Here is a 7,530-nt window from a genome sequence, read left to right as displayed (position 1 = left end):
ATTTGATACAATTACCAACTTTTCCAACACAAAACATTTTCCCAGGTTACATACTAAATAAGCCTTCTTTCTGCATGAATTGTGTATTTGCTTCCAGGGATCAGTCTAGATGATGCTAGACAAGGGCTAGTATATCACACTGTACCTCTAGTCCCAACAAATAGAACACCCAAATGCTTAGTGAACACAGTATTATTTTATAAATTATAGCAAGCTAAACCAAAGCAATTTGGTTCATCCAAGAACATCAAGAAGATTTGTAAAAAGTAAAAACTGCTTTATGCAAAACAGAGCAATGGGTGTGAATGGCAAAGATCCTGTACTCCTTGAAGTCCTACTGGATGCTGGGGCAGGTCAGATTTGGGGTGAAGAAGCTGGGAAGGTAAGGATTTTTTTGAAAGAGATTGCTTTCAGTAGCTTTTATCCCCACAGACACCTTTATCATAAGGACTCTGAGTATCATTATTCTCATTTTCTAAGCAGAGAACCAAAGCAGCAGGTGCCATCACAGAGCTGTAGCAGAAGACACCTTTTGATTCCAAATCCTACTTTCTTTTTCCAGGCCAGCAACGGAGAATCTGCTGTCCCTAAGAAGAACATCTGCCAGTGACATATTTACAAACAGCAACTCTGTATTTACCAAGTCAGGGGGTGAATTGCCAAGGAATGTAAAAAAGTCTTGCCCTAAAGAGATAATTATTTATATGGGTGGAGAGCCCAGACAAGTCTGGGGATTTGAGAACAAACATATGCAAATATATTTCCTGGTCAGAATTAGCTACAGTAAGCTCATGGCATAGAGTGAGAGCTGATAAATTTTAATGGGTGAAGGAGGGAAAAATGCTGTGTTAGACATGTGACAGTAATCCAGGGTGAAATGAGATTTTTCAAAAATCAAAAAAGATGAGAAAGAATGACCTGATTAAGTCCAAATCATAGCCATTCTAATAGCTAAAAAAATAAAAATAGCAAAAAATCACATTGTGAGACAGTTTGTCTATCATCAAGTAGCAGCATAATGGCATGAAAGTACATGGTATGAAATCTTACTAAATTACATGGTATGAAAACCCTCACACCATGTATGTATCACTGGAGAATAAACAGGGTTATCATTCCACTAGTGATTCTTCCAGCTCACAGACATTTACGTCAGAAGTTGTTCCGACCCAGACAGTGGCTGTTTGTGGTGCAAGAATATGCAAGCTCCTTAAGCTGAGCTTCCAGCTCCTGCAGAATAGGAGCACTGGGGCTCCTAAACCCTTGGCAATCCATCTTCCCTAACTGTACCATTCAGGATAATCTTAGGAGCCTCCTTGCTGTCCACAGCTTCTTCAGCGCTACACGCTGGAGGCTCCAGGTCATCATATCTTCTCCGATAGACCACCCTTGAGAGCAGGGTTATCAGAAACATTTCCATGATGAGGAGCTGCTGGATTATATCTGCCAAAAAAAGGAGGCAAAGAGAAGTCCCCAAAAGGGGGAAATAACTATCGGACACAAAGTGGATACCTGGCTTATTCATTTTCATCCGTGCAAAAGGAACAAACTTCACCATCCTGTCCCCACAACAGAGTCTCTCTCATACTTGTCAAGAAAATCAGTTACAGAACTACAGTGCTGCCCTGGTTACACACAATAAGCATGCAATAAATTATGCATTCAAAATGCAAGAGATTTAACAGTAATTTTACATGCTGATTTCTTGTTCTCTCGCTTCTGATTCCAACACTTCTCATTCTCAAGTTTTTCTTGGTGACTATGACAGCTATAAAACTTTTGTTATTGTTTTTTAGGTAAAAGCTGAGATTCTCTAAAAGCTACACGATCCCAGGAAATTAGTGCTTTGGGAAAACACCAGATACTGCAGTTAGCAGTGCTGAACTGGCACCTCTATAAGTAAATTAAGAACATCCTTCCCAAAGGAACTTACATGCTCCTCTTGCTGAAGAGGAGAGTGGTGGAGCGCAGGGAATGACTCTTTGCATGGCCAAGATGTTGATAATAGCTGTCTGTAAGTGGTTCAGAATGACGATAAACTGCACCAGAAAGAGAAAACAGATTTTTGTCTCACTCCTTCTTTCTTGCCCTCCCTCTTCTCCAATCTACCAGCTGGCTGCCTGCCATTCTGCAGAATTCAAGTTTAGGTCAGGATGACATTGCTCTGAATATATTAAATTACACTTCTTTTGTTTGAAAAGTGTTTCTTCTCAGCCCTTCATTTAGGAGGCGAAATAAACACAGAGCTCCCTCCTGGGAATCCCCGCTCTGAGTAATAGGTAACCATATTTTAAAAACTTCCTGTTAATCTAACTGATGAGGCTATGGTCTCCCGTAGTGGAGGAAGGACTCAGACAGTGTTTTTTCGGTTGTCTCCTCTTTTTGCCAAAGCAGGGAGATAAGGTGCTCCCCAAGTTCCATCGGACTGGTTTCTATGCCAGAAGGGACAAAAGACTCCACAGGTAGCTGAGCTAGGCCTTTGCTGCCTTGGAGATACCAAAGTGTCTCTCTAGCTGCTGGTCTAACTGCATGAGTATAAACCCTCGTATTAACAGTGTTTGCCATCTTAAACCTGGATTCACCCTAGTGCAACTTTGCAGGTGTGACTGTCCCATTTATTGCATTTTTAAGTGCTTAATAATTCACTTAACAAAAACTTCGGTGCCCCAAAAGTGGTCCTGTCCAAGGAGGATACATATCCAAGGATTCTGCTGTACTCTTTTCAGAATGATATGGAAGATGGTGGCCCTGTCCCAGGGCTTTTTCAGTCCAACCTATCTGGTTTTGTTCCTTACTTACTAATGATTCCCAGCCAGTATTTTCATTATTGTATAACTCTGAAGTGCAGAATGGCCAAGAAAAATAGTGTCAAAACAGAACACTGTGATATGCTGAAACAGTTCAAACAACAGCCATCCCCATACTGCTCCACATCTTCTCCTGGTTTTTAAAAGTACACACCAGCATTTTAACATTGTGTTTACTGCATCTACAAAGCCTCCTTCAAGCCCTGCAGAAGGTGCTGGTTTGATTTCAGTCGCTTAAAGATTAGTAGATTTAACACAGCTTTCACATCTCCAGCAGTCCTGAGAGAGTAGAGGTAAATTGGCTTAAGCTGAAACTGAACAGCAGCCAAGGTGAGTGATTAAAGGGATGCAGCTTTAATCAGGTAAAAATACGGCTTTGCACAGAGCATTTAATGTGAAAAAAATACTATAACTTTTCAATGGAGGACCAAGAACTAGAGAGACAGTGTTACACCAGCTATTAAGAGAAATTCTTATCAGAAATATTAAACTTCTCACCTGATAAAGAGCAAACTTTGGGATGATCTTCTTAGAGGTAAGGACAGTCCTAACTTGTTGAAACATGATTGCAACTGGCCACAGAGCAATAATGGTGAGGACACCAACAAAGCTGTTAATCCATATTGCAGCTCTTTGGGGAGACAACTGAGAAGCAAATCAAACAAGCATACCTATAAAACTTCCCAGTGCACTTTACTGTTTCCAGGAGAAAGTTATGAATGGGATGATGCAGATGTTAAAATGCTTGTTTCTATCTCCATGAAGGCTGATGGCAGCAGCAGTTGCTGGGATTTGCATGGGGAAACTGCACGGTACCAACTGGAGTGCTAGCACCCTGCTCTCACCCAGCAGTCATGGACATGTGAATCTGGGCAGCCTGGGAAGGTAACAAGTGACACAACCCCTCAATCTAACCCCCAGCAACACCTGGGAACACTCAGCAGCTCATGAGAGCATATTCAGCATGATATCTCAGAGGTGTCATTTACCATGAAAGAATTAAGAATTACTTTAAATCTTAGTTATCCAAGGAGGTGCAAAATTATTAGCAGATACAGACTTCTCCATCATCTTGGAGCTTACATGATTCAAAGCAGAAGTACAGGACTAACTTTTCTACTTTGCACAGATATAAAAATCACTGTGATTTGCAGAAAAACATAGAATTGTCCTGCCTGTTTACGTGCCAGTATATACACTTAAGGCTGTAGCTTACAAAAAACAAGGCAGGTACATCCTGCAGGGCAGTTTGCAGTCTGGCTGTTCTAACCATACAGGATGGGAAACACTGGAGCATAATCTGAGGCCCAACCCACCCTGATGGCCAGTTTCTTCTCAAGAGAAGAGAAGAAATTGAGAGCCTGGGGGAAAGCAGAAATTACATGCTTCAGGGTCTCAATAGTAATAACTCACTTGGAAGTGCACTCAGACTCCACAGATTAGTTGTAAAATAAGATACTAACGTCAACCCTAAAACCTATAAATTTCGTGGAACATAATTGATGAAAGTATGTACTTACATTGTAAAGGATGTAATTGCCATTAGTCCAAAGCACTATTGCTAAAAACATGAACACAGGTCGAAGGAAAGCAAACTGAAAGGTGCCCAGCTTCAGCATAAAGAGAGTTTGCCTGGCCAGAAAAAAAAAAAAAAAAAAAAAAGAGAGAGAAAAAAAAAATCACACAGGCAACCTCAATAACATGTTTTTATACTGTCAATTGCAAAACTTTTCCACTCTTGTAGCATGTGGCTAAGATCTGGGGAGGAGCAGCTTCACGATTAGAAAATCTTTCCAAGAATTACCCAGTGTTTATTTAGTAGAGTCTCTAAAAAAGAGTACATGGCCTATTCTGCAGCAATTACACACTAACCAAAGCTGGGCAAAACGTGTTGTCTTTCTCTGCTCTGAAACTAAGCAGAAAGTCTGCAGCAGCACAACCAGAGTCTGAACAATAATGCCACTTGCTCTTGTCCTGTTGTTGCCTTCCTGTTTCAGTTTTCTGATGAAACTGGGCAATTCAGCCTTCCTGTTCAGACACTTCTTAGTGCTATGGTAGATCAAGAAAGGGAATTGTACACACTATGTGAAAGGACTGGTAGGTTTTCAGTGCATCATGAATACTACCACGTGAGCATCAGTTTTGCTGCTCTGTACTTTAACAGAAGAAAGGAACTATCTTTCACTTGACCAAGCGCACAAGAACAGCTCAGCATTTCCTCACTTCTGTCAGTAAAACTCGTGTCCAGAACTCAGCCTATACACAGTAACCTGGCCAGCCAGCACTGAAGACCACCAGGACATGGTTAAGATGCACTTCTTAACAGGGAGAATGACAGCTGACTGACCTGAACTGTCCATCAGTCATCACAGGACAAGCCATCTGCTACTGCTGGCTCACATTGTAGTCAGTTACAGTGTATTAATTCCCATACTGACCATGATGTCTTCATTGCAGCTCCTTGGGCCCTTGAGACCACCATCAGAGATGCCTCAGCAGACAAGGTGACATTTAGTATGCTACAGGATATAGCCATGAACCAGAAATTGCAGGAATTGCTCAGTTAACATAGCTAATAACCACAGGATGATGAACAGCACAAACACAGGTAGAAAGGCCTGCAACTGGCTACCCACTTAGTGTGTGTGCCTTTCCAAAGACTTATTATCCCAAAAGGACATTAAGGAATAATATGACAAACAGTGCAGCCACTGTAATGCCATGAGTTGTTTCCCTTGTCAACGCAGGTCTATCTTGACCATCACACCTCTTCTGCCACATCTCTCCCCACTTGTTATTTTGCCTCATCTGTTTACTGTACCTTGTTAGCCTTCCCAGGACTTCTTGACAGTATATGGGGGTTTTTTATAGAATGAATCCTTCCCCTGAAGTAGCTCACTCCCATACCTATGGGAGGAACATGAGACTGACCTTTCTCTGATGTAGCCTGCTCACATCTCAAAAAAACCTGCACCCTCTCTTGAGAAAAGGCTAGAAGTAAGAAGCAAAGACAGCAGATGGGTTTCCCAGTGTTACAGACACCAGAGAAGGAGCCGTAAGCCCTCTGCAGGGCAAAAAGCCTTTTTAAAAAAACTGAACAGCTGTCCTTCCTCCCAGCAGTAGTGGGCACTATCTAGCTCCTGAAAGGAGTTCATATTAGCTAATACCACCCTGACTAAGCTGTCACTGGACTGATAAACATGCGGGCAGAGCAGAGGATTCCCTCCCAGCCTCCCAGCTACCACAGCCTATACAGAGGGTGACAGACACGGGAAGAAAAAGAAGTATGCTAGAGACAGGTTAGATCTATAGCACAGCTCTGTCCCACGGCATTCCTTTGGATCTGACTGCTGAAATGAGCCTGACCCAATGCCCTTGAAAACTAGTAGGAATCATTTAGATTCATATCAGTAGTTGGTGATTTAAGTCGTTGTATTACATTCCTTTTTGGAGGTACATTTTTCAGCTGGTTTATTACTTGTTCTTCTAAATGCCCCCTCCATTTAAGTAGTGTTATTCCATTAAAATAAAATTATGGAAACAAGAATTTAAATTCTAATACAAAAGTAGGCATTTTTAGGAATAATTTTTACAATGAAAATAAGATTTTTTGCAAATGCATCACAAGCTGTTATGCTGCATTCTGTTTGCTGCTTTCACTTCACTGGACTGACACCAATGTCCAGGCTCTTACAGAAAAATCTCTGGCTTGCACATTCAGCCCATCAGCTTTTGTTCTTAATGAGAGAAACATTCTCATGCTCTCTAGCAGCAGGAAAGCCCTGGGAAACACATAAGGTTTCCAGGCTGCAGAGTGTAAATGCCAGGGTGACACCAGCCAGGGGAGGAGCCCCACCAGGCAGCGCTCAGGGGAACTGGGCTGAGAGTGAATTGTCTCCGTTAGGTGCTGCTCTCCATCCTCACCCCATTTCTCATAGATCCACTAAGTTTAGCAGAAGAAAACATTTTCTTTTGCCTCACCAGACAATGCCATTTCATTGAGATCAAAGCTTTCCACGAATTAGATCTAAAATTTTGTTCTAAAATTTATTTTGATCTGCAGTGGTTTTAAAGTCAGTATCAGAACGAAACGTCTCCATTTCATAGAAATAATAGAAATTTTCTTTCAAGATAGTCTCAATTTGACAATTATGATTGTGAAAAATACCCAATTTTGAGACACTTGTTCCCTTCTGGAATGAGGACAAATCAAAATCTCAGTTATTAGGTTTTCTAGACCAGAAATTCCTCCTCCTTCCACAACGCTACTTACTATAGAAATGGTTTCTTGAACAGAATGGGATTAACTGGGGAGATATGACAGTACTCAACATCACTATGAGTGGGAACACTACACTGCCTAAAACTGAGAGAGCTCATGTCTCAACTCCTATGCAAAATTCTGCATTACCAAAGCAAAATAAATCGGCAGTGGCACACTGCTCCGAAGTGATGGCACTGTTTAAAAGACACAGCTTGAGGCTGACTTTCGGGAAGCAGGGAGGCCCTCTGCTGTAAGCCTGGCCTCGCCAAACTGGCTGAATTCCAGCAGCCGTTTTTCCAGCGGGGAAATCTTAAAGGGCGACTCACCTAGTGATGCGCACGCGAGGGAGGCAAAGGCAGCAGCAGCAGCAGGGACCGGTGCTGATCTTCAAGCGACCGTTTTCAAACCGCTGGAGGAGCAGCTTTTGACCTCCACACTCTTTAATCATCATCAGCAGGA

At 42.0% G+C, this 7,530-nt stretch overlaps 1 protein-coding gene across 1 annotated transcript in view; it reads right to left on the bottom strand.

Moving 5' to 3' along the window:
• Window positions 1–1,255: 1,255 nt before the first annotated feature.
• LOC104389500 (organic solute transporter subunit alpha-like) overlaps window positions 1,256–7,530 on the bottom strand; it is a 25,653-nt gene continuing 19,378 nt past the window's right edge. The window contains exons 5-9 of the mRNA XM_009998499.1: window positions 7,398–7,530; window positions 4,328–4,439; window positions 3,306–3,452; window positions 1,934–2,039; window positions 1,256–1,443 (exon numbers count right to left, since the gene is read on the bottom strand). Of these exons, the coding sequence (XP_009996801.1) occupies window positions 1,256–1,443; window positions 1,934–2,039; window positions 3,306–3,452; window positions 4,328–4,439; window positions 7,398–7,530 (686 nt within the window). The remainder of the gene's footprint in view (window positions 1,444–1,933; window positions 2,040–3,305; window positions 3,453–4,327; window positions 4,440–7,397) is intronic.

This window comes from Chaetura pelagica, unplaced genomic scaffold (assembly GCF_000747805.2).
Source record: "Chaetura pelagica isolate M959 unplaced genomic scaffold, ChaPel_1.0 scaffold265, whole genome shotgun sequence".
NCBI lineage: Eukaryota > Metazoa > Chordata > Aves > Apodiformes > Apodidae > Chaetura > Chaetura pelagica.
This window is presented reverse-complemented; position numbering and strand designations above follow the sequence as displayed.